The sequence below is a fragment of the Staurois parvus genome, unplaced genomic scaffold (genome assembly GCF_062004578.1).
Source record: "Staurois parvus isolate SC_StPar_1 unplaced genomic scaffold, SC_StPar_1.0 ptg000647l, whole genome shotgun sequence".
Taxonomy (NCBI): Eukaryota; Metazoa; Chordata; class Amphibia; order Anura; family Ranidae; genus Staurois; species Staurois parvus.
In genome coordinates this window covers 1,429,817-1,456,089 of record NW_028318443.1, presented here as the reverse complement: position 1 = coordinate 1,456,089, position 26,273 = coordinate 1,429,817, and the positions used below count along the sequence as shown (strand labels likewise).

The following is a 26,273-nucleotide window of genomic DNA, read 5'->3' as shown; positions in this document are numbered from 1 at the left end:
TGCCCAATAATAGTCATTTAATACATGAAATTAAATTTTTTACATTTCACCTAAAGGTACAAAATTGTACATATGTTCCAGGAAGAATGATTATTTGGCCATTTTTAGTTTTCATGGCCTGTTATCTATGTTCTATTTCCGGCCTCTGTCTTTCCCCATGAGATGCTCTTTGGAGTTCATCTCTGGTCGAAAAAGGATGATGAAACATTTAGGAAGAAACATACAGATCACTAGAGCCCAGCTTGATGACTGGATTGCAAAGATTTCCATGGCTACGCTGTACTTTCCTTTGGAGCTGAGAGAGGCCGGGATGTAGGAAATCCAGACACTTAAGAAGGCCAACATGCTGAAGGTGATAAACTTGGCCTCGTTGAAGTTGTCGGGGAGTCTTCTGGCCAAGAACGCAACCACAAAACTGATGGAGGCCAAGAGGCCGAGATATCCCAGCATGCTCCAAAAGGCAGTGGGTGAGTTCTCATTACATTCAACAACAATGATTTCAGGTTGTGTTTTTGTGTTATTTTGAGGGAACGGTGGAGCAGCCCCCACCCAAATACTGCAGAGGAGAAACTGTAGAAGAGAACCGGTGACAATCACTATATAGGACACATAAGGACTGGTCCATCTCTTCAGCCTGCTTCCTGGTTTGGTGGCCATAAAGGCAAAAACCACCATTAAAGTTTTGGCCAAGATACAGGAAACACAGAGAGCAAAAGCCATACCAAAGGCAGCTTGGCGCAGAAGGCACTTCTCAGGCTCTGGATAACCAATGAAAGTCAAAGAACAGAGAAAGCAGAGTGACAGGGACAATAGCAGAATACAACTCACAGAGTAATTATTGGCTCTGACAATTGGTGTGGTCTTGTAACGAAGGAAAAGTTTGAAAATGGAAACTGGGATCATGGAAGAGGAAAGGCTTGTAGCCATTAAAGTCATTCCTAATGGTTCACTATATGAAAGATACTCAATTGGTTTTGGAATACATTGGTCCTTTTCTGTATTCGGCCACATATCCCATGGACACCTGGAACAATCTACGGCATCTGAAGATGGAGAATAATTTTAAACGTATAAACAAGTCAGGCCTTGAACGTGTTAAGTGCACCTGTCATTTCAGGTAGACATCCTATAGGTATTGTAAAATAAAAAAAAGAATTGATAGCACTGCCCTCAATCTCACCTCCCGGACTATGGAAAAGTGCACAACAGGTCTTGTGAGTCTTGGTCAACTTATAGCAGCTGACCCACAAGTGCTGTTGACATATTCCATCACAATGCCTAATGGCAGCTGATGTCACCAGTCCTTGTCCTGATACACATATATCAAAACTCTGCCCCGCCACCCTCCTCACCAGCTTCTTCTCTCTTTCTTCTCCCCAGGCCCTACACCAGTCACTTGAAAACCCCACAATGTTCTCAAAAACGCAGTGGCTGCTAGTAGGCTCTTGGCTAGTCTCACACGCTTCTTAGAGATACTTACATTTTGTGGGAGATCAGGATTTAGATGCCTTCTGTGAAAACATGGTATCAGTTTTGTCAAGCCAAGTGCCTAGACATGACCACTGCAATTGCTTGGCAGCAGAAGGTTGGTGACTAGTGACCATGTGGGCAGCAGAAGATGAGGGGAGAATGGTGGAGAGTGACAGCTACATAAGCGGGCAGGCTTGAAGCTGAGCTGGTTCCCCTGGCAGAGCAGTTCTGGGGCCAAAGGCAGCATAGTGCCGTGTTGCTTCCAGAATGAATGTTTCACCAGTTAGGGAAGAGGGGTGACAAACAACAGCTAGGCAGGCCATGGTGAAAGCAGTTCACAGCTGAGCTAAAACTTAAGGATATACAGTGGAAATAAAAAGTCTACACACCCCTGTTAAAATGTCAAGTGTCTGTGATGTAAAATAAAATGAGACAAAGATATATCATTTCAGAACTTTTTCCACCTTTAATGTGACAGATAAATTGTGCAACTCAATTGAAAAACAAACGGAATTCTTTTAGGGGGGGGGTAAACATAAAAAACTAAAATAATGTGGTTGCATGAGTGTGCACACCCTCTTATACCCTCTTATAACTGGGGATGTAGCTGTGTTCAGAATTAAGCAATCACATTCAAAATCATGTTAAATACGAGTCAGTACACACATGTCATCATTTCAAGTGCCTCTGAGCAGGGGCGGACTGACCATTTGGAAACTCGAGCACTGCCCGAGGGCCCGGGGTCAGTAGGGGGCCCCATGAGATGCCCCTGGTACCTTTTTCATAGGCTTTTTGGAGTTTGGGCAAGGACACAGGGGCCCCATGACCCCCTATTGCAGTAGCGGGCCCCATGAGATGCCCCTGGTACCTTTTTCATAGGCTTTTTTGAGTTTGGGCAAGGACACAGGGGTCCCATGATCCCATATTGCCCGGGGGCCCCATGAGTTGTCAGTCCGCCCCTGCCTCTGAGTGACCCCAAAAAAAGTTCAGCTGTTCTAGTAGGTCTTTCCTGACATTTTCTTAGACGCATCCTACAGCAAAATCCATGGTGCGCAGAGAGCTTCCAAAGCATCAGAGGGATCTCATTGTTAAAAGGTATCAGTCAAGAGAAGGGTACAAAAGAATTTCCAAGGCATTAGATATACCATGGAACACAGTGAAGACAGTCATCATCAAGTGGAGAAAACATGGTACATTAGTGACATCACCAAGAACTGGACGTCCCTCCAAAATGTATGAACAGATGAGAAGAAAACTGGTCTAGGAGGCAGCCATGAGAACAGAAAGGAGCTGCAGGAATATCTGACAAGTACTGGCTGTGTGGTCCATGTGACAACAATCTCCCGTATTCTTCATATGTCTGGGCTATGGGGTAGAGGGGCAAGACGAAAGCCTTTTCTTACGAAGAAAAACATCCAAGCCCAGCTAAATTTTGCAAAAACACATCTGAAGTCTCTCAAAAGCATATGGGAAAATGTGTTCTGGTCTGATGAAACCAAGGTTGAACTTTTTGGCCAGAATTCCAGAAGATATATTTGGTGCAAAAACACCACTGCACCTCACCAAAAGAACACCATACCCACCGTGAAGCATGGTGGTGGCCGCATCATGCTTTGGGGCTGTTTTTCTTCAGCTGGAACTGGGACCTTAGGAAAAGTAGAGGGAATTATGAACTGTTCCAAATACCAGTCAATATCGCCACAAAACCTTCAGGATTCTGCTAGAAAGCTGAACATGAAGACAAACTTCATCTTTCACCATGACAACGACCCAAAGCATACATCCAAATCAACAAAGCAATGGCTTCACCAGAAGAAGATGAAAGTTTTGCAATGGCCCAGCCAGATCCCAGACCTCAATCCGATCGAAAATCTGCGGGGTGATCTGAAAAGGGCTGTGCACAGGAGATGCCCTCGCAATCTGACAGATTTGGAGTGTTTTTGCAAGGAAGAGCGGGCAAAGATGTGCAATGCTAATAGACTCCTCCCTAAAAAGACTGAGTGCTGGAATCACATCAAAAGGTGCTTCAACAAAGTATTAGTTTAAGGGTGTGTACACTTATGCAACCATATTATTTCATTTTTATTTTTACTTCCCTCCACCTAAAAGATTTCAGTTTGTTGTCCAACTGAGTTGTACAGTTTATAGTTTACATTAAAGGTGGAAAAAGTTCTTAAATGATTTATCTTTGTCTCATTTTTTTACATCACAGAAACCTGAGATTTTAACAAGGGTGTGAAGACTTTTTATATCCACTTTACGGTATGGTTGATCAGGGCCAAACGTCAAAACAAAAAAAAAAGGAGAAAATGCCTTGTCAGGAAGCATAATAGGGGTTAGTGTAGGTGGAATACAGATGGTATCAGAAAAAAAGAGGCCAAAGAGGTAAAAAGTTGTACCCACTAGCTAACAAACTTCAAAATGAGTAATTTAAGAGTGGCCAATATTGCCACTTAAAAAGGAACGCATGTTATCACAGGGGGTTGTTCAGCCATATCCCTGCAGGTGGAGAGGAAGCCTGAGGCTCTGAAAAGGATGGTCCTTTGAATGTGTGGACTCTGGAGGGGAGCTTGCAGTGTGGGTGGACCAGGAAAAGAGAGAAAAGAGCTTCAGGACTAATGCAGGCCATACATGGGTCAAGTTTAGAGTTGTCACCTCATCCCTTTAAAACTGAACACATATGAATTAAATTTGTTCCTTTTCCAGAAAATTTCCAACATGCTTGATCACTCAGATTCGATGGTCGCACGAAAATTGTCCGGTTCTCTGGCCCACTAATGGTGCGAAATTCGAACGGAATTTCTTAGAAAAGATTTTCAAAAGAAAATTCTTTCAGAATTCAACTTTTGGCCAACTTTAGAAGGTGCTTCGGAGCAGGGGTAGACTGACAACTCATGGGGCCCTTAGCAATAGGGGATCATGGGGCCCCATGTCCTCACCCACAATCAAAAAAAGCCTATAAAAGGTACCAGGAGCATTTCATGGGGCCCCCTACTGACCCCGGGCCCTCGGGAAGTGCCCGGGTGCTCAATTGGTCAGTCCACCCCTGATTCAGAGACATTTTCAGTAGAGGGAGCTAAGTAGGAACAATCCACATAAGAAGACATCACAAATTAAGTGAGCTATGGATGAAAACCAGCAATCTGTTGGCCAAAACTTTTGGAAAGGGTGAAAACAGTTGTCAAATCTTAGCCACTGACTGCGTATTGAAGATATTTCAAATTGAGGAGATCTCCATAAACTTCTTTTCATAAGATACAAAAATGGAAGAAATTAGAGGAAATCTCACCACTGACCTTTTTTAATGGAACAATTGTCCCTTCTGGAACGTACCATCACCAACTGGTCCAGTGACAACCATAAAGCTTTACATTCCCACTCACTTTCTATACTGTGACAATGGTCCACAAGACCTCACAGTTAGAGATGAGCGAAGAAATGAAAAATTCGATTCGACTGATTCGGCGAATTCGTGGACAATATTCGATTCGAGTCGAATAAATTCGCTGTGAATTTAACTTAAAAAAGGGTGTTTCTAGGCTTCAGAGAGACTTAATATTAGTGCAGAACACTGTACCTTTAATTTAAATGCCCTTGGAGTCTGCTGGGGAAGAGAAATAATACTGTCAGTCAGTATGACATGCAGATGAGTGCCGTCGATCTTAGAATCACCGCACACTTCACTCATTTGGGCAGTCACGGGGCCAAAACCAGAGTGTGGAGCCACAGTGTGGCGGTGGAGGCAGCAGCAATGGGAGGCCATACAGCACCCTATGACAAAAATGGAAACCACCAGCAGTGTGAGGAGACCTGAAAGTGGCACATGGCAGAGTGTGGCGATAGAGACAGCAGCAATGGGAGGCCGTACAGGGACCCATGACACACTCTGGACCTGGCAGCAGCATGAGGAGGCGGTACAGGGGCCCATGACAGATTACGGGCCTGGCAGCAGCATGAGGAGTCGGTACAGGGGCCCATGGCAGATTACGGGCCTGGCAGCAGCAATGGGAGGCCGTACAGGGACCCATGACACACTCTGGACCTGGCAGCAGCATGGGGAGGCGGTACAGGGGCCCATGACAGATTACGGGCCTGGCAGCAGCATGAGGAGTCGGTACGGGGGCCCATGACACACTCTGGACCTGGCAGCAGCATGAGGAGGCGGTACAGGGGCGCATGACAGATTACGAGCCTGGCAGCAGCAACTTGGACAGGAGGACGTTCAGCTTCTGCACCGTCGGGTGCGTGCTCGCAAACTGTTGTCTCTTGGAAACGGATTCCAAGAAAGACTGCTGACGGAATCCGTGAAGAGGAGTAGCAGGAGAAGGAGCATCTGAACGAGCGGAATATGCCAACAAGCGACAACAGTGGCCCATGACAGATTACGGGCCTGGCAGCAGCATGAGGAGTCGGTACGGGGGCCCATGGCAGATTACGGGCCTGGCAGCAGCTATGGGAGGCCCGTAATCTGCCAGCACCCTATGACAAAAAATGGAACCCACCAGCAGTGTGAGGAGACCTGAAAGTGGCACATGGCAGAGTGTGGCGATGGAGACAGCAGCAATGGGAGGCCGTACAGGGACCCATGAGAGACTCTGGACCTGGCAGCAGCATGAGGAGGCGGTATAGGGGCCCATGGCAGATTAGGGGCCTGGCAGCAGCTATGGGAGGCCCGTAATCTGCCAGCACCCTATGACAAAAAATGGAACACACCAGCAGTGTGAGGAGACCTGAAAGTGGCACATGGCAGAGTGTGGCGATGGAGGCAGCAGCAATGGGAGGCCGTACAGGGACCCATGAGAGACTCTGGACTTGGCAGCAGCATGAGGAGGCGGTATAGGGGCCCATGGCAGATTAGGGGCCTGGCAGCAGCTATGGGAGGCCCGTAATCTGCCAGCACCCTATGACAAAAAATGGAACACACCAGCAGTGTGAGGAGACCTGAAAGTGGCACATGTTTGGGGCATGATTCATGGCGGATTTAGTCAGTTGTGTCAGGAACTGGTGGTTTGAAATCCAGACTAATCCACGCCTGATTCATTTTCACAAACGTGAGTCTCTCCACACTTTGGGTGGACAGTCGTGTCCTCCGCGGAGTTGCAATACCTCCTGCCGCACTAAACACGCGCTCCGATGCCACGCTACTGGCCGGGCATGACAGCCTTTCAAGGGCAAATTCAGCTAGTTGGGGCCAAAGGTCAAGTTTCGTTGCCCAGTAGTCAAGGGGATTGTCTACCTCGGTTGGCAGGGTGCTGTCCAAGTAGGCCTAAGCCTGTTGTTTGAGGTCCTGCTCCAGGTCCACCTGATGCTGCTGCTGCTGCTGCGGCTGGTTAGTAGTTTCCTCACTGCGCTGGTGAAGAAAGCTACTCATCATCGACTGCAGACTGAGGCAGCCGCTGCTGGTGGAGCTGCCACTGCTCCTACCACCCCACCCCTCCCCTGCTGCCATGGCAGCGGAACACGAGCGCACAGGGCCCACAGTGTCTGAGGATGGACGTTGGCGCAGACAGGCAGAGACCAGCTGACTACATAGGTGTTTTTTATAGTACGTTATTTTGGCCTCCCTCTCAGCAGGTGTGAAAAAGGCCACCATTTTTGAACGGTAGCGAGGGTCCAACAAGGTGGACAGCCAAAAGTCATCCCTCTGTCTGATGGTTATTATTCGGCTGTCGCTACGCAAGCAACCGAGCATGCTATGGGCCATTTGTGCCAAGGAATGCGAGGGACTCCCTGCCTCCATCTCCACAGCATACTGCCACGGTGCGTCTAGGTCCTCTGTCTCCTCTTCCTCCTCCTCTACCAGATGCTCCTGCTCCTCCACTCCTGTCCGCTGAGTGGAAAAACCACCCATTTCACTCAATAATTCCTGAGCACCAATGTCCTCCTCTACCTCCTCCTCTTCTTCCAGTCCTGCCCCCACAGGGGCCATGTGGCGTTGAGATCTGTGCGCCACGTCTACCGCACCCTGACCAGCCATTGTTAACAGCATTTGTTCCAGGACGTGCAACAGAGGAATGACGTCGTTCATCCCATAGTCCTGCCGACTCACGAATAGCGTGGCCTCCTCAAAGGGCCTGAGCAAGCGCAGGTGTCACGCATGAGCTGCCAATGGCTGACATCTAAGTTACACAGGGAGTACCTTTATCTGCTTTTAACATCAGGAAATCTGTGATGGCCTTTTGCTGTTCGTAAAGGCGGTCTAACATATGTAGGGTTGAATTCCACCTTGTTGCAACGTCACAGCATGAGGAGTCGGTATAGGGGCCCATGGCAGATTAGGGGCCTGGCAGCAGTTATGGGAGGCCCATAATCTGCCAGCACCCTATGACAAAAAATGGAACACACCAGCAGTGTGAGTAGACCTGAAAGTGGCACATGGCAGAGTGTGGCGATGGAGACAGCAGCAATGGGAGGCCGTACAGGGACCCATGAGAGACTCTGGACCTGGCAGCAGCATGAGGAGGCGGTATATAGGGGCCTACGGCAGATTAGGGGCCTGGCAGCAGCTATAGGAGGCCCGTAATCTGCCAGCACCCTATGTCAAAAAATTCAACACACCAGCAGTGTGTGAGGAGACCTGAAAGTGGCACATGGCAGAGTGTGGCGATGGAGACAGCAGCAATGGGAGGCCGTACAGGGACCCATGACAGACTCTGGACTTGGCAGCAGCATGAGGAGGCGGTATATAGGGGCTTATGGCAGATTAGGGGCCTGGCAGCAGCTATAGGAGGCCCGTAATCTGCCAGCACCCTATGTCAAAAAATTCAACACACCAGCAGTGTGAGGAGACCTGAAAGTGGCACATGGCAGAGTGTGGCGATGGAGACAGCAGCAATGGGAGGCCGTACAGGGACCCATGACAGACTCTGAACTTGGCAGCAGCATGAGGAGGCGTTATATAGGGGCCCATGGCAGATTAGGGGCCTGGCAGCAGCTATGTGAGGCCCGTAATCTGCCTGCACCCTATGTCAAAAAATTTAACACACCAGCAGTGTGAAGAGACCTGAAAGTGGCACATGGCAGCAGAGTGTGGCGATGGAGACAGCAGCAATGGGAGGCCGTACAGGGACCCATGAGAGACTCTAGACTTGGCAGCAGCATGAGGAGGCGGTATATAGGGGCCCATGGCAGATTAGGGGCCTGGCAGCAGCTATGTGAGGCCCGTAATCTGCCTGCACCCTATGTCAAAAAATTTAACACACCAGCAGTGTGAAGAGACCTGAAAGTGGCACATGGCAGCAGAGTGTGGCGATGGAGACAGCAGCAATGGGAGGCCGTACAGGGACCATGACAGACTCTGGACTTGGCAGCAGCATGAGGAGGCGGTATATAGGGGCCCATGGCAGATTAGGGGCCTGGCAGCAGCTATGTGAGGCCCGTTATCTTGCAGCACCCTATGTCAAAAAATTTTACACACCAGCAGTGTGAAGAGACCTGAAAGTGGCACATGGCAGCAGAGTGTGGCGATGGAGACAGCAGCAATGGGAGGCCGTACAGGGACCCATGAGAGACTCTGGACCTGGCAGCAGCAGGAGGAGGTGGTATATAGGGGCCCATGGCAGATTAGGGGCCTGGCAGCAGCTATGTGAGGCCCGTAATCTGCCTGCACCCTATGTCAAAAAATTTAACACACCAGCAGTGTGAAGAGACCTGAAAGTGGCACATGGCAGCAGAGTGTGGCGATGGAGACAGCAGCAATGGGAGGCCGTACAGGGACCATGACAGACTCTGGACTTGGCAGCAGCATGAGGAGGCGGTATATAGGGGCCCATGGCAGATTAGGGGCCTGGCAGCAGCTATGTGAGGCCCGTTATCTTGCAGCACCCTATGTCAAAAAATTTAACACACCAGCAGTGTGAAGAGACCTGAAAGTGGCACATGGCAGCAGAGTGTGGCGATGGAGACAGCAGCAATGGGAGGCCGTACAGGGACCATGACAGACTCTGGACTTGGCAGCAGCATGAGGAGGCGGTATATAGGGGCCCATGGCAGATTAGGGGCCTGGCAGCAGCTATGTGAGGCCCGTTATCTTGCAGCACCCTATGTCAAAAAATTTAACACACCAGCAGTGTGAAGAGACCTGAAAGTGGCACATGGCAGCAGAGTGTGGCGATGGAGACAGCAGCAATGGGAGGCCGTACAGGGACCCATGAGAGACTCTAGACTTGGCAGCAGCATGAGGAGGCGGTATATAGGGGCCCATGGCAGATTAGGGGCCTGGCAGCAGCTATGTGAGGCCCGTAATCTGCCTGCACCCTATGTCAAAAAATTTAACACACCAGCAGTGTGAAGAGACCTGAAAGTGGCACATGGCAGCAGAGTGTGGCGATGGAGACAGCAGCAATGGGAGGCCGTACAGGGACCATGACAGACTCTGGACTTGGCAGCAGCATGAGGAGGCGGTATATAGGGGCCCATGGCAGATTAGGGGCCTGGCAGCAGCTATGTGAGGCCCGTTATCTTGCAGCACCCTATGTCAAAAAATTTTACACACCAGCAGTGTGAAGAGACCTGAAAGTGGCACATGGCAGCAGAGTGTGGCGATGGAGACAGCAGCAATGGGAGGCCGTACAGGGACCATGACAGACTCTGGACTTGGCAGCAGCATGAGGAGGCGGTATATAGGGGCCCATGGCAGATTAGGGGCCTGGCAGCAGCTATGTGAGGCCCGTTATCTTGCAGCACCCTATGTCAAAAAATTTAACACACCAGCAGTGTGAAGAGACCTGAAAGTGGCACATGGCAGCAGAGTGTGGCGATGGAGACAGCAGCAATGGGAGGCCGTACAGGGACCCATGAGAGACTCTAGACTTGGCAGCAGCATGAGGAGGCGGTATATAGGGGCCCATGGCAGATTAGGGGCCTGGCAGCAGCTATGTGAGGCCCGTAATCTGCCTGCACCCTATGTCAAAAAATTTAACACACCAGCAGTGTGAAGAGACCTGAAAGTGGCACATGGCAGCAGAGTGTGGCGATGGAGACAGCAGCAATGGGAGGCCGTACAGGGACCATGACAGACTCTGGACTTGGCAGCAGCATGAGGAGGCGGTATATAGGGGCCCATGGCAGATTAGGGGCCTGGCAGCAGCTATGTGAGGCCCGTTATCTTGCAGCACCCTATGTCAAAAAATTTAACACACCAGCAGTGTGAAGAGACCTGAAAGTGGCACATGGCAGCAGAGTGTGGCGATGGAGACAGCAGCAATGGGAGGCCGTACAGGGACCCATGAGAGACTCTAGACTTGGCAGCAGCATGAGGAGGCGGTATATAGGGGCCCATGGCAGATTAGGGGCCTGGCAGCAGCTATGTGAGGCCCGTAATCTGCCTGCACCCTATGTCAAAAAATTAAACACACCAGCAGTGTGAAGAGACCTGAAAGTGGCACATGGCATGAGAGACTCTGGACCTGGCAGCAGCAGGAGGAGGTGGTATATAGGGGCCCATGGCAGATTAGGGGCCTGGCAGCAGCTATGTGAGGCCCGTAATCTGCCTGCACCCTATGTCAAAAAATTTAACACACCAGCAGTGTGAAGAGACCTGAAAGTGGCACATGGCAGCAGAGTGTGGCGATGGAGACAGCAGCAATGGGAGGCCGTACAGGGACCATGACAGACTCTGGACTTGGCAGCAGCATGAGGAGGCGGTATATAGGGGCCCATGGCAGATTAGGGGCCTGGCAGCAGCTATGTGAGGCCCGTTATCTTGCAGCACCCTATGTCAAAAAATTTTACACACCAGCAGTGTGAAGAGACCTGAAAGTGGCACATGGCAGCAGAGTGTGGCGATGGAGACAGCAGCAATGGGAGGCCGTACAGGGACCCATGAGAGACTCTGGACCTGGCAGCAGCATGAGGAGGCGGTATATAGGGGCCCATGGCAGATTAGGGGCCTGGCAGCAGCTATGTGAGGCCCGTTATCTTGCAGCACCCTATGTCAAAAAATTTAACACACCAGCAGTGTGAAGAGACCTGAAAGTGGCACATGGCAGCAGAGTGTGGCGATGGAGACAGCAGCAATGGGAGGCCGTACAGGGACCCATGAGAGACTCTGGACCTGGCAGCAGCAGGAGGAGGCGGTATATAGGGGCCCATGGCAGATTAGGGGCCTGGCAGCAGCTATGTGAGGCCCGTAATCTGCCTGCACCCTATGTCAAAAAATTTAACACACCAGCAGTGTGAAGAGACCTGAAAGTGGCACATGGCAGCAGAGTGTGGCGATGGAGACAGCAGCAATGGGAGGCCGTACAGGGACCCATGAGAGACTCTGGACCTGGCAGCAGCAGGAGGAGGCGGTATATAGGGGCCTATGGCAGATTAGGGGCCTGGCAGCAGCTATAGGAGGCCCGTAATCTGCCAGCACCCTATGTCAAAAAATTCAACACACCAGCAGTGTGAGGAGACCTGAAAGTGGCACATGTTTGAGGCATGATTCATGGCGGATTTAGTCAGTTGTGTCAGGAACTGGTGGTTTGAAATCCAGACTAATCCACGCCTGATTCATTTTCACAAACGTGAGTCTCTCCACACTTTGGGTGGACAGTCGTGTCCTCCGCGGAGTTACAATACCTCCTGCCGCACTAAACACGCGCTCCGATGCCACGCTACTGGCCGGGCATGACAGCCTTTCAAGGGCAAATTCAGCTAGTTGGGGCCAAAGGTCAAGTTTCGTTGCCCAGTAGTCAAGGGGATTGTCTACCTCGGTTGGCAGGGTGCTGTCCAAGTAGGCCCAAGCCTGTTGTTTGAGCTCCTGCTCCAGGTCCACCTGATGCTGCTGCTGCTGCTGCGGCTGGTTAGTAGTTTCCTCACTGCGCTGGTGAAGAAAGCTACTCATCATCGACTGCAGACTGAGGCAGCCGCTGCTGGTGGAGCTGCCACTGCTCCTACCACCCCACCCCTCCCCTGCTGCCATGCCAGCGGAACGCGAGCGCACAGGGCCCACAGTGTCTGAGGATGGACGTTGGCGCACAAAGGCAGAGACCAACTGACTACATAGGTGGTTTTTATAGTACGTAATTTTGGCCTCCCTCTCAGCAGGTGTGAAAAAGGCCACCATTTTGGACCGGTAGCGAGGGTCCAACAAGGTGGACAGCCAAAAGTCATCCCTCTGTCTGATGGTTATTATTCGGCTGTCGCTACGCAAGCAACCGAGCATGCTATGGGCCATTTGTGCCAAGGAATGCGAGGGACTCCCTGCCTCCATCTCCACAGCATACTGCCACGGTGCGTCTGGGTCCTCTGTCTCCTCCTCCTCCTCCTCTACCAGATGCTCCTGCTCCTCCACTCCTGTCCGCTGAGTGGAAAAACCACCCATTTCACTCAATAATTCCTGAGCACAAATGTCCTCCTCTACCTCCTCCTCTTCTTCCTGTCCTGCCCCCACAGGGGTCATGTGGCGTTGAGATCTGTGCGCCACGTCTACCGCACCCTGACCAGCCATTGTTAACAGCATTTGTTCCAGGACGTGCAACAGAGGAATGACGTCGTTCATCCCATAGTCCTGCCGACTCACGAATAGCGTGGCCTCCTCAAAGGGCCTGAGCAAGCGGCAGGTGTCACGCATGAGCTGCCAATGGCTGACATCTAAGTTACACAGGGGAGTACCTTTATCCGCTTGTAACATCAGGAAATCGGTGATGGCCTTTCGCTGCTCGTAAAGGCGGTCTAACATGTGTAGGGTTGAATTCCACCTTGTTGCAACGTCGCAGATCAGGCGATGCTGTGGAATTCCGTTCTGCCGCTGCAGCTCAATGAGGGTGTTCTTTGCGGTGTAGGAATGGCTGAAATGCATGCACAGTTTACGTGACATTTTAAGGATGTCTTGCAGTGGGATGGTGGATTTTAGGAACCGCTTGACAACCAGATTGAACACGTGAGCCATGCATGGCGCATGGCACAACCTTCCTTGACGCAGAGCAGACACCATGTTCTTTCCGTTGTCAGTCAACATGGTTCCGATTTTTAGTTTGCGCGGAGACAGCCATCTGTCGATTTCTCTGTTCATTACACTCAGCAGTTCCTCCCCTGTGTGACTACGTTCGCCAAGGCATACCAGGTGCAGCACAGCGTGACACCGTTGCGCCCTGCACATGTGATATGCCGGTCGGGTAATGGGACTTGGCACGGGGGTGGCGGCTGAGGACACGGCGGAAAAAGAGGTGGTAGAGGCGGACATGCTTGCTGGACCAAGGACGTGCAAACGTGGAGGCAAAAGCGTCGTGACCTGTCCAAGTTGCTGGTGCGGCTGTGCCGGCACCACGTTCACCCAGTGGGCCGTAAATGACATGTACTGTCCCTGACCGTAGTTACAGCTCCACACGTCGGCGCTGCCGTGCACTTTGGCAGAGACCGACATGCTCAAAGACTGGCCCACCATCTCTTCTACATGTGAATGCAGGGCTGGCACTGCCTTTTGGGCAAAGAAATGACGGCTTGGCACTCTCCACCGCGGCGCGGCACAAGCCATCATTTCTCGGAAAGGTGCTGAGTCCACCAGTTGGAAAGGGAGGGACTGCAGCACCAGCAACTTGGACAGGAGGACGTTCAGCTTTTGCACCGTCGGGTGCGTGCTCGCAAACTGTTGTCTCTTGGATACGGATTCCAAGAAAGACTGTTGACGGAATCCGAGAAGAGGAGTAGCAGGAGAAGGAGCATCTGAACGAGCGGAAGATGCCAATGAGCGACAACTCCCCTCAGCAGAGGTGTTGGAGCCTTGACTGGCTGATAGAGGGCGATTGACGACGTCGGGTGACGGAGCAAGTAACGGAGCGGGTGATGGAGCGGGGGCTGGGGCAGGCAGAACCGCCGTATGTTTATCACGGTTTTCCCAGGCCACCGAATGGTGACGCTGCATATGCTGACGCAACGCTGTAGTCCCAACATGGGCCCCCTGGCCACGCTTGCATTTCTGGCCACATAGTCGACATACGGCTACGTTTACTTCCTCGGGCGGCTTGAGGAAAAATTGCCACACCACCGAGTAGGAAACTTTGCCCCCGCTACTCTTCACTGGCTGACTGCTACTTCCTCCGTGCGCACCGGCACCACTACTGGCCGTGGTGGTAGGCTGCAGTGGAGCTGGTGCTCTACTCCGTGGACGTTTGGCTCCACTGACACTGATGCGACCCTGCTGCTGTCTCCTGGGCAACCCACCGACTGTTTTGCTCGCTGCCAAGCTGCCACCCTCTTCTCCTGATGATGCGGAAGAAATTGCCTGATGACGACGAGGCTGCCAAGTGCGATCAACCTCCTCATCATCAAGTAGGGTCTCCGCCTCACTACTAGCCCCCTCGGCTGCGTCTGGGTCAGGAGACAGACCTGTCTCTAGACCGGCTACCGAGCCACTCTCCTCGCCAGTACTTGTTCGCTTGGCTGCTGAAAAGGCCGATGTCTCCCCCCGTTCCTGACCGCCCTCTGTTAGCTCTTCCTCACTGTACAGTGGGGCTGAGCCCACAGCATGCGATACTTCGCTTGGTGAGGGAACAGCAAAGGACAGGGGCAGGTAGAGGACACGTGATTTCAGTGGGCTTGGTCCCGGGCCATGCCAACTAACGGTTGTGTCTGACGTACCCACCGACCGTTGGCTGTAGGTGTCAGAGGTGACCTGGGAAGAGGAAGACGACCGAGCCAACCAATCAATGACGGCAGGGTTGTCGGTGGAGACACGACCGCTGGATGACACCGGGAGCACTGGCCTCTGGCTGCGAATACTGCTGCCTCGACCCCTTCCTCTGCTGCCACGTCTGCTCGCTCCTAAAACATTGCCTCCTCTGCCACTCCTCTGCATGTTGTCTGACATACTATTTAATTCAACGATTAGGTGTCCCTGAGTAACAATTCTCTGGCACTCAGTAACAATTCTGTCTGTCCCTGAGTATGAATTCTGTGGCCCTGAGTAACAATTGTGTGTCTGTGCAAGTAACAATTCTGTGTCTGTGCAAGTAACAATTTTGTGTCTGTGAGAGTAACAATTCTCTGGCACTCAGTAACAATTCTGTCTGTCCCTGAGTAACAATTCTCTGGCACTCAGTAACAATTCTGTCTGTCCCTGAGTAACAATTCTGTCTGTCCCTGAGTATGAATTCTGTGGCCCTGAGTAAGAATTCTCTGGCACTCAGTAACAATTCTGTCTGTCCCTGAGTATGAATTCTGTGGCCCTGAGTAACAATTGTGTGTCTGTGCAAGTAACAATTCTGTGTCTGTGCAAGTAACAATTTTGTGTCTGTGAGAGTAACAATTCTCTGGCACTCAGTAACAATTCTGTCTGTCCCTGAGTAACAATTCTCTGGCACTCAGTAACAATTCTGTCTGTCCCTGAGTATGAATTCTGTGGCCCTGAGTAACAATTCTGTCTCTGTGCGAGTAACAATTCTGTGTCTGTGCAAGTAACAATTTTGTGTCTGTGAGAGTAACAATTCTCTGGCACTCAGTAACAATTCTGTCTGTCCCTGAGTAACAATTCTCTGGCACTCAGTAACAATTCTGTCTGTCCCTGAGTAACAATTCTCTGGCACTCAGTAACAATTCTGTCTGTCCCTGAGTAACAATTCTCTGGCACTCAGTAACAATTGTGTGTCTGTGCAAGTAACAATTCTGTGTCTGTGCAAGTAACAATTTTGTGTCTGTGAGAGTAACAATTCTCTGGCACTCAGTAACAATTCTGTCTGTCCCTGAGTAACAATTCTCTGGCACTCAGTAACAATTCTGTCTGTCCCTGAGTATGAATTCTGTGGCCCTGAGTAACAATTCTGTCTCTGTGCGAGTAACAATTCTGTGTCTGTGCAAGTAACAATTTTGTGTCTGTGAGAGTAACAATTCTCTGGCACTCAGTAACAATTCTGTCTGTCCCTGAGTAACAATTCTCTGGCACTCAGTAACAATTCTGTCTGTCCCTGAGTAACAATTCTCTGGCACTCAGTAACAATTCTGTCTGTCCCTGAGTAACAATTCTCTGGCACTCAGTAACAATTGTGTGTCTGTGCAAGTAACAATTCTGTGTCTGTGCAAGTAACAATTTTGTGTCTGTGAGAGTAACAATTCTCTGGCACTCAGTAACAATTCTGTCTGTCCCTGAGTAACAATTCTCTGGCACTCAGTAACAATTCTGTCTGTCCCTGAGTATGAATTCTGTGGCCCTGAGTAACAATTCTGTCTCTGTGCGAGTAACAATTCTGTGTCTGTGCAAGTAACAATTTTGTGTCTGTGAGAGTAACAATTCTCTGGCACTCAGTAACAATTCTGTCTGTCCCTGAGTAACAATTCTATGGCACTCAGTAACAATTCTGTCTTCCCTGAGTAACAATTCTCTGGCACTCAGTAACAATTCTGTCTGTCCCTGAGTATGAATTCTGTGGCCCTGAGTAACAATTCTGTCTCTGTGCGAGTAACAATTCTGTGTCTGTGCAAGTAACAATTTTGTGTCTGTGAGAGTAACAATTCTCTGGCACTCAGTAACAATTCTGTCTGTCCCTGAGTAACAATTCTCTGGCACTCAGTAACAATTCTGTCTGTCCCTGAGTAACAATTCTCTGGCACTCAGTAACAATTGTGTGTCTGTGCAAGTAACAATTCTGTGTCTGTGCAAGTAACAATTTTGTGTCTGTGAGAGTAACAATTCTCTGGCACTCAGTAACAATTCTGTCTGTCCCTGAGTAACAATTCTCTGGCACTCAGTAACAATTCTGTCTGTCCCTGAGTATGAATTCTGTGGCCCTGAGTAACAATTCTGTCTCTGTGCGAGTAACAATTCTGTGTCTGTGCAAGTAACAATTTTGTGTCTGTGAGAGTAACAATTCTCTGGCACTCAGTAACAATTCTGTCTGTCCCTGAGTAACAATTCTCTGGCACTCAGTAACAATTCTGTCTGTCCCTGAGTAACAATTCTCTGGCACTCAGTAACAATTCTGTCTGTCCCTGAGTAACAATTCTCTGGCACTCAGTAACAATTGTGTGTCTGTGCAAGTAACAATTCTGTGTCTGTGCAAGTAACAATTTTGTGTCTGTGAGAGTAACAATTCTCTGGCACTCAGTAACAATTCTGTCTGTCCCTGAGTAACAATTCTCTGGCACTCAGTAACAATTCTGTCTGTCCCTGAGTATGAATTCTGTGGCCCTGAGTAACAATTCTGTCTCTGTGCGAGTAACAATTCTGTGTCTGTGCAAGTAACAATTTTGTGTCTGTGAGAGTAACAATTCTCTGGCACTCAGTAACAATTCTGTCTGTCCCTGAGTAACAATTCTATGGCACTCAGTAACAATTCTGTCTTCCCTGAGTAACAATTCTCTGGCACTCAGTAACAATTCTGTCTGTCCCTGAGTATGAATTCTGTGGCCCTGAGTAACAATTCTGTCTCTGTGCGAGTAACAATTCTGTGTCTGTGCAAGTAACAATTTTGTGTCTGTGAGAGTAACAATTCTCTGGCACTCAGTAACAATTCTGTCTGTCCCTGAGTAACAATTCTCTGGCACTCAGTAACAATTCTGTCTGTCCCTGAGTATGAATTCTGTGGCCCTGAGTAACAATTGTGTGTCTGTGCAAGTAACAATTCTGTGTCTGTGCAAGTAACAATTTTGTGTCTGTGAGAGTAACAATTCTCTGGCACTCAGTAACAATTCTGTCTGTCCCTGAGTAACAATTCTCTGGCACTCAGTAACAATTCTGTCTGTCCCTGAGTAACAATTCTGTCTGTCCCTGAGTATGAATTCTGTGGCCCTGAGTAAGAATTCTCTGGCACTCAGTAACAATTCTGTCTGTCCCTGAGTATGAATTCTGTGGCCCTGAGTAACAATTGTGTGTCTGTGCAAGTAACAATTCTGTGTCTGTGCAAGTAACAATTTTGTGTCTGTGAGAGTAACAATTCTCTGGCACTCAGTAACAATTCTGTCTGTCCCTGAGTAACAATTCTCTGGCACTCAGTAACAATTCTGTCTGTCCCTGAGTATGAATTCTGTGGCCCTGAGTAACAATTGTGTGTCTGTGCAAGTAACAATTCTGTGTCTGTGCAAGTAACAATTTTGTGTCTGTGAGAGTAACAATTCTCTGGCACTCAGTAACAATTCTGTCTGTCCCTGAGTAACAATTCTCTGGCACTCAGTAACAATTCTGTCTGTCCCTGAGTAACAATTCTGTCTGTCCCTGAGTATGAATTCTGTGGCCCTGAGTAAGAATTCTCTGGCACTCAGTAACAATTCTGTCTGTCCCTGAGTATGAATTCTGTGGCCCTGAGTAACAATTGTGTGTCTGTGCAAGTAACAATTCTGTGTCTGTGCAAGTAACAATTTTGTGTCTGTGAGAGTAACAATTCTCTGGCACTCAGTAACAATTCTGTCTGTCCCTGAGTAACAATTCTCTGGCACTCAGTAACAATTCTGTCTGTCCCTGAGTATGAATTCTGTGGCCCTAACTAGCGTTTCTTTGTCCCTAAATAACGATTCTGTGGCCCTCATTAACAAGTCTGTGTCCCTGAGTAATGGTTCTCTGTCCCTAAGTAACTTCTCTCTGTCCCCAATTCTCGTTTCTGTGGCCCTAACTCTGTCCCTGTCCCTAGTACAGAGCGGTCTGCCTCTGTTCAATGACTGCAGGCAAATGAAGATTTCCAAAATGGCCGCTATATATACCTCGACCATTACACAGTGCTGGCTGGCTGGCTGCTGATTGGCTGATGCGATCACATGTCGTTGAGGAATGCATTATGGGGCAGCGCGCCTTGTCTGCGCGCCTTCCCCGACATCCCCGCTCCGTCGCCGCACATGTCAGCCGCCATTTTCGGAAAAATTTCGATTCGCGCGTCCGAATTAGGCTGTTTTTCGGATTCGGCACGAATCGAAATTTTTCCGAAATTCGACTCGAATTCCACTTCGGATACTTCGATTCGCTCATCTCTACTCACAGTAGTATTCTCACAAAAGAATAAAATCAAAGGCACATCACAAAAAAGACAGCATGGTCCAGTCTCCCTAGATGATGGCTGTTGGGGGACTATAGGCCTCCAAACTTGACGCGTTTCAAGGCAGAACCTCTTCCTCAGAGCTCTTTGGAGGTCAACAGTCCCCCAACAGCCATCATCTAGGGAGATTGGACCATGCTGTCTTTCTTGTGATGTGCCTTTGATTATATTCTTTTGTGAGTATACTACTTTTTATTCAATAAATCTCATTTTTAGAAGGTAATGCACTTGGCCCGTGTGTGAGGACACATCACTAGGCATAGATCCAGACATAAAAAAAATTTCTTTACAAAATTCCTAATCCTCTTTCACTTTATCCAAAACTATATTTTGGCTGGGATGGCATTTTAAAACCAAAGAGAGTAAAGCCTGGTACACACAGACAGCTTTTTTTTGTTTTACCCAGCGGGCTGAATGAAAAAAAAAAAACCTGAGGAGCAATCTCCCTACTGAACTATTGTGTTCTGATTGGAGGAATGCCTCCCCAGCAGAACACTCCGGTCAGTGCTTGCTGCCAGTGGTTGCAAGTGCTGATCAGTAGAGATGGGCTGCATGTTTGGGTCGAACATAAGTTTGACTCGAACATGGGCCGTTCATGTATTCGATGAACCCATGAACAGTATGGGTGTTTGATGGGCTGTTCGCCCGCCGCACCCCACAATGTACTGCACCCTGACAAGTGCATTGTGATTGGTCAAAGCAGAGCACCTGACCACAGGTCAGGTGCACTGCTTTGACCAATCACAGCATGTGATGATGTCACAAGGGGCCCCCTTGTGCCATCATGACAGTATATAATAACTGTGATCGAGGGCGCAGCTGTCAGATGGTGGGAGCTGGTGGCGTGGAGAGCAAAGCTGGTTTTCTTTTTTTGGGTAGCGGCAGGGGGCATTGGATCTACTTCTAAATGGTTAGCACTTCTGCCTAGCAGTACTAGGGTCCTTGGTTCGAATCCCAACAACAGCACCACCTGCCTGGAGTTTGCATGTTCTCCCTGTGTCTGCATGGGTTTCCTCCCAGCACCCCAGTCTTCTCCCACACTACAAAGACATGCTGGTACGTGAATTGGCTCCTGTCTAAATTGTCTAGTATGTGTATGTATGAATGTGAGTTAGGGACCTTAGATTGTACACCCCTTGAGGGTTAGGGACCTTAGATTGTACACCCCTTGAGGGTTAGGGGCCTTAGATTGTACGCCCCTTGAGGGTTAGGGACCTTAGATTGTACACCCCTTGAGGGTTAGGGACCTTAGATTGTACACCCCTTGAGGGTTAGGGACCTTAGATTGTACACCCCTTGAGGGTTAGGGACCTTAGATTGTACACCCCTTGAGGGTTAGGGGCCTTAGATTGTACGCCCCTTGAGGGTTAGGGACCTTAGATTGTACACCCCTTGAGGGTTAGGGACCTTAGATTGTACGCCCCTTGAGGGTTAGGGACCTTAGATTGTACGCCCCTTGAGGGTTAGGGACCTTAGATTGTAAGCCCCTTGAGGGTTAGGGACCTTAGATTGTACACCCCTTGAGGGTTAGGGACCTTAGATTGTACCCCCCTTGAGGGTTAGGGACCTTAGATTGTACGCCCCTTGAGGGTTAGGGACCTTAGATTGTACTCCCCTTGAGGGTTAGGGACCTTAGATTGTACGCCCCTTGAGGGTTAGGGACCTTAGATTGTACGCCCCTTGAGGGTTAGGGACCTTAGATTGTACGCCCCTTGAGGGTTAGGGACCTTAGATTGTACCCCCCTTGAGGGTTAGGGACCTTAGATTGTACGCCCCTTGAGGGTTAGGGACCTTAGATTGTACTCCCCTTGAGGGTTAGGGACCTTAGATTGTACGCCCCTTGAGGGTTAGGGACCTTAGATTGTACGCCCCTTGAGGGTTAGGGACCTTAGATTGTACGCCCCTTGAGGGTTAGGGACCTTAGATTGTACGCCCCTTGAGGGTTAGGGACCTTAGATTGTACACCCCTTGAGGGTTAGGGACCGATGTGAATGTACAATATATATGTAAAGTGCTGCGTAAATTGACGTCACTATATAAGAACCTGAAATAAATTATAAATAAATAAATCTACTTCAGGGGACATTTTTTTTATTTTTATTTTGAATAAAGGACTTGTCAACGACTGTCTCCTGTCTTTTTTTACACTACACTTTTTTCACTTTTTTTTACCATGTACCGCATTCTCATTCACATGGTGGTGGTCATGATCTGCGTGCCCCCTTGTTAAAGGGGGCTTCCAGATTCCGGTAAGCCCCCCCGCCCGGAGACCCCACAACCACAGGTCACGGTTGTGAGAAAGAGGCCCTTTCACCTTGGGGACAAGGTGCTTTGGGGGGGACCCCCCTCCATGTGTACCAGCCGTAAGGACACTTCTATGTGCCTTCACTAGAACCTCACTGCATTTGTCATGAATTTTCTTACCTGTGGTGTTAGAGATCTCACCTTGTGGACAAGGGATACATTCAAAGCAGCATATAGGCTCCCCGCCATGGTGTGCCTTCCTGAATCCTGGCAAGCAGCTGACACTACAAGCAGAGATGGGGACCTAAGAAGAAGTTAGGGGGGATTAAAACTGATTGTAGTACAAAGGGATATGCAGCTTGTTAATAGCTGGATTAGATAGAGAACATGTTAGAACTTGATGGAAAATTGTTGGACGAGGCTAACCAAAGACATACTGTGATGTTTGGGGGTTGATAGCACGAGTGTGATTTAACAGTACTGATTGGCATATTCAAAGATTTGGACATCTTTTTATGTCCTTTTCCATCTTTATAAAGTTCGATTACCTTGTTACGCAGGACGTTTGACAGTTCTTTTCTGCTCCCCATGGCTCAGTATCTAGCCTAGTCAGTGCTTCCACGTAAGAGCTAACAAACTCATTGACTATTTATACACTGACACTAATTACAATTTAAAAAGCCACAGATGTGGGACATTAACCTCTAATTGGCATTTTAACCTGTGTGTGTCACCTTGTGTGTCTGTACCAAGGCCGAACATTCCAGGGGAGGGAAACTTTTGATCCGAGCCATTTGGGTGATTTCTGTTATCATTATGATTTAAAAAAGAGCCAAACAACTATTTGATAATAAATGGCTTCATATGATCATCATCCTTCAATAAAAGAGCATTATTTGGCATGATCAGTCATATTTTCAATATCAATGCCAAAATTTCACAATTTCTGCCAGGGGATGCAAACCTTTGAGCACAACTGTAGTGAATGCAGGGTCCGGGGAGAGCGGATATAGTGAATGCAGGGTCCGGGGAGATCAGATATAGTGAATGCAGGGTCCGGGGAGAGCGGATATAGTGAATGCAGGGTCCGGGGAGAGCGGATATAGCGAATGCAGGGTCCGGGGAGAGCGGATATAGTGAATGCGGGGTCCGGGGAGACCAGATATAGTGAATGTAGGGTCCGGGGAGAGCGGATATAGTGAATGCAGGGTCCGGAGAGACCAGATATAGTGAATGCGGGGTACGGGGAGACCAGATATAGTGAATGTAGGGTCCGGGGAGAGCGGATATAGTGAATGCAGGGTCCGGGGAGATCAGATATAGTGAATGCGGGGTCCGGGGAGAGCAGATATAGTGAATGCAGGGTCCGGGGAGAGCGGATATAGTGAATGCAGGGTCCGGGGAGAGCGGATATAGTGAATGCAGGGTCCGGGGAGACTGGATATAGTGAATGCAGGGTCTGGGGAGAGCGGATATAGTGAATGCAGGGTCCGGGGAGAGCAGATATAGTGAATGCAGGGTCCGGGGAGAGCGGATATAGTGAATGCAGGGTCCGGGGAGAGCGGATATAGTGAATGCAGGGTCCGGGGAGACTGGATATAGTGAATGCAGGGTCCGGGGAGAGCGGATATAGTGAATGCAGGGTCCGGGAAGAGCGGATATAGTGAATGCAGGATCCGGGGAGAGCGGATATAGTGAATGCAGGGTCCGGGGAGACCGGATATCGTGAATGCGGGGTCCGGGGAGACCGGGTATAGTGAATGCAGGGTCCGGGGAGACCGGATATAGTGAATGCAGGGTCCGGGAGACCAGATATAGTGAATGCAGGGTCCGGGGAGCCCGGAGATAGTGAATGCAGGGTCCGGGGAGACCGGATATAGTGAATGCAGGGTCCGGGGAGACCGGATATAGTGAATGCAGTGTCCGGGGAGACCGGATATAGTGAATGCAGGGTCCGGGGAGACCGGATATAGTGAATGCAGGGTCCGGGGAGACCGGATATAGTGAATGCAGGATCTGGGGAGACCGGATATAGTGAATGCAGGGTCCGGGGAGACCGGATATAGTGAATGCAGGGTCCTGGGTTTAGTAACACTTTAAAGTTACAATCAGATATAACAGATGTTGTATGAATTTACCTCCTGTCTGCCATTTGGCCACAGCACTGAACTTGCATTTATGAAAAAGGTTTCTCCAGATGAGGCCACACTGTCGTAGTTTCCAACCTTCACCTGGACCATGGCACCCTCTTGGTTCCTTTGCCAATTCACAACATCGTACACAGCTGGTGGATCCCCATTCTCATCAAAGAAAACTTCTCTCTTGTCACTTAGTTCCACCCGTACTTTCTTCAAGTAGTGCAAAAGCTGTACAGATAGAAACAACCAGGCAATACACTTAGTTAAAATTTGAATCATTAGATCATACAAAGAAAAATGTGTGTATAGTGTAACCCATAGCAATGAATTAGCTTTCGGGAGCTTACAGCAGTCCAACCAAAGGAAGACCAATAAGAGTTAATTTGGGATTGATTGCTACTGAAGAGGAATAAATGTCCTGGGACTTTCACAATACAAATACATAAGGTCCTGTATATGTTACCTCATATAATAAAAACATTATTTTCTGGTGTAATCTCCAAACTAAAGGATCCTATGGTCAACGTGGTCTACTTTGGGGAAATATATATTTTTTTTTACTGAAAGCTTGTAAAAGAAAATCTCTTGTGATAATTGTATAGAGGTCACCATTGCTGACCTTCTTCTAAAAATGCTGATTGGCTGGCCATTATGGTGATTTGGCTAACTACAAGAATGTAGATAGGGAGGTAAGAACTACTGTACGTGTTCAGAGGATGGGCGTTACACTGAGGTCAGCACTGGCAGCCTATGTCATTTTCCTATTTGTGGAAATAAATATAAATATCCCTGAGTGAATCAACAAGATTGAATTTCAAAGAGTGAAATTACTGGTGTAAATGAGACGTGTCCCCATTCTGTAGAACCTGCCATAGGCTCTCCAAGGAGTGGAGCCACAGTTCATAACCGCTATTGTATACTTTTGCAAACAGGGGGTTGGGTTTGCAGACTTAAAAAGGCCCCCACCAATCAGTTATTTGCTGGGTCACTGGTTCCCAAGTGTTAACGATTTAATTAAGGGTTAAATAATTGGGGATAGGGGTTAAAGTCTTCCCACCTGGCAATCTGTAAATTAAAATATGAAAGAAGCAAAAGTTGCCAATCACGGCAATCCATCAGTAGACACTTTGTTGGGGTAGTGACTCTTAATCCCAGCTGTCATTGACATCTCTGATTCCCACTAATGATTGGGAACCAATCAGAGTGCTTCCTAATCATGTGATCACTATGTCAGCTATGACATAGGGACTGATAACATGCAGGCTGGAGACGTCAGTGACAAAATGCGTCTTTAACTTGCAGATGGCACTGCAGATGTCCCCTACAGCCTGAAGTTGGCTGTTCATCTGTTTAATTCTATAATTGTCTGAGGCATATGGACCATGCTAAAGTGGCCGGGGCATTCAGGTATCAATGACCTCTGATCACAAAAGGGTTAATTTTTGTATTTTATCAAATATTTTGATGTTTAACTGGATTTATCTATAAAGATTAGGTTTACTGTTAGGATTACGGCAAGCCTGGGGTTCAGTGTTAAAGGCCAGATAAAGAATTTTGATTATCTTTTGATTTCTTAGACCAAAAATTACTTATATAACAAGCAAAAAAAGAAATGGTATTATTTGTTAAATGTATTATTTGCAATAAATGCTACATAAGGACAATGAATAATTATCTCCTAAATGTGCATAGAATTGCATATGTATCATCAGACTGATGTAAAAAAAACATTTTTGAACAGTCTTACCTGCCATGTTTTAAACTTCCCAATATCTCTGCACTTTCCACTTGAAAAGGATCCTTCCTCATCTTTGCAAAACATGAGGTCATCAAGAGCTTTGGCTATAACATGGACAGCAGTGTAAATATTGTAAGATGCTCTCAAGCTTGACACATCGTTATAAAGATTATGGATGCTATGAAGGTCCTCATCTCCAGTACATACATTTAATGCATTCCTTGATCCGTTAACAATCTTTTGGTCTGGTAACGTGCACCCAAAAGTTTTTTCCCAAAAAATGTTGGCCCAAGAAGCACCTGGAGTATTGTACGGGTCAATGCTGTTAAGGTAGTTTTGGAAGCCTGGGATCTTTGAGCTGCGGAATGCAAAACCAATTGTTCCCAACAAGATGGAAGAATACTCATCTACTGAGAGTACGTTTGAAATAGACCAAGCTTCACTAGCTACAAAGACTTTCCCAGTTGCATTCAGTATCAAAAGTTCAGCAAGTAAGGGCATAAGATAGATGTCCGTAGAGAAAACCACCACAATTTTAGCTGTTGAGGTCTTAATAACCTTGGCTATCCTATGGATGTTTCTGTAATAAGTCTGTATATACTCTGTGAATGCCACACAAGCTCCAGATTTGGCAATTTCATGCTTAATTATCTTAATGCCCTCTTGGCCATAATCATTATCAGCAGCAACAAGACCAATCCATGTCCATCCAAAATGAGTGACCATCTGTGCCAGTCCCTG

General features: G+C 48.5%; 1 protein-coding gene across 1 annotated transcript; it reads right to left on the bottom strand.

Moving 5' to 3' along the window:
- Positions 1-26,273, bottom strand: LOC149448956 (extracellular calcium-sensing receptor-like). The gene is made up of 4 exons (XM_089694032.1): positions 25,542-26,273; positions 23,795-24,022; positions 21,837-21,960; positions 1-1,043 (listed from the first exon to the last, which is right to left on the bottom strand). Exons 1-4 carry the CDS (start codon positions 26,256-26,258, stop codon positions 133-135), a joined length of 1,980 nt encoding a protein of 659 aa, XP_089550158.1. The 5' UTR covers positions 26,259-26,273; the 3' UTR covers positions 1-132.

Coding starts and splice junctions, on each gene's coding strand:
- LOC149448956 (XM_089694032.1), bottom strand. CDS start 26,258: ATGGTCACTCATTTTGGATGGACATGGATTGGTCTTGTTGCTGCTGAT. Junction 21,961..23,794: donor GGCCAAATGGCAGACAGGAG/GTAAATTCATAC, acceptor ACTTCTTCTTAG/GTCCCCATCTCTGCTTGTAG. Junction 1,044..21,836: donor TGAGATCTCTAACACCACAG/GTAAGAAAATTC, acceptor CTCCATCTTCAG/ATGCCGTAGATTGTTCCAGG.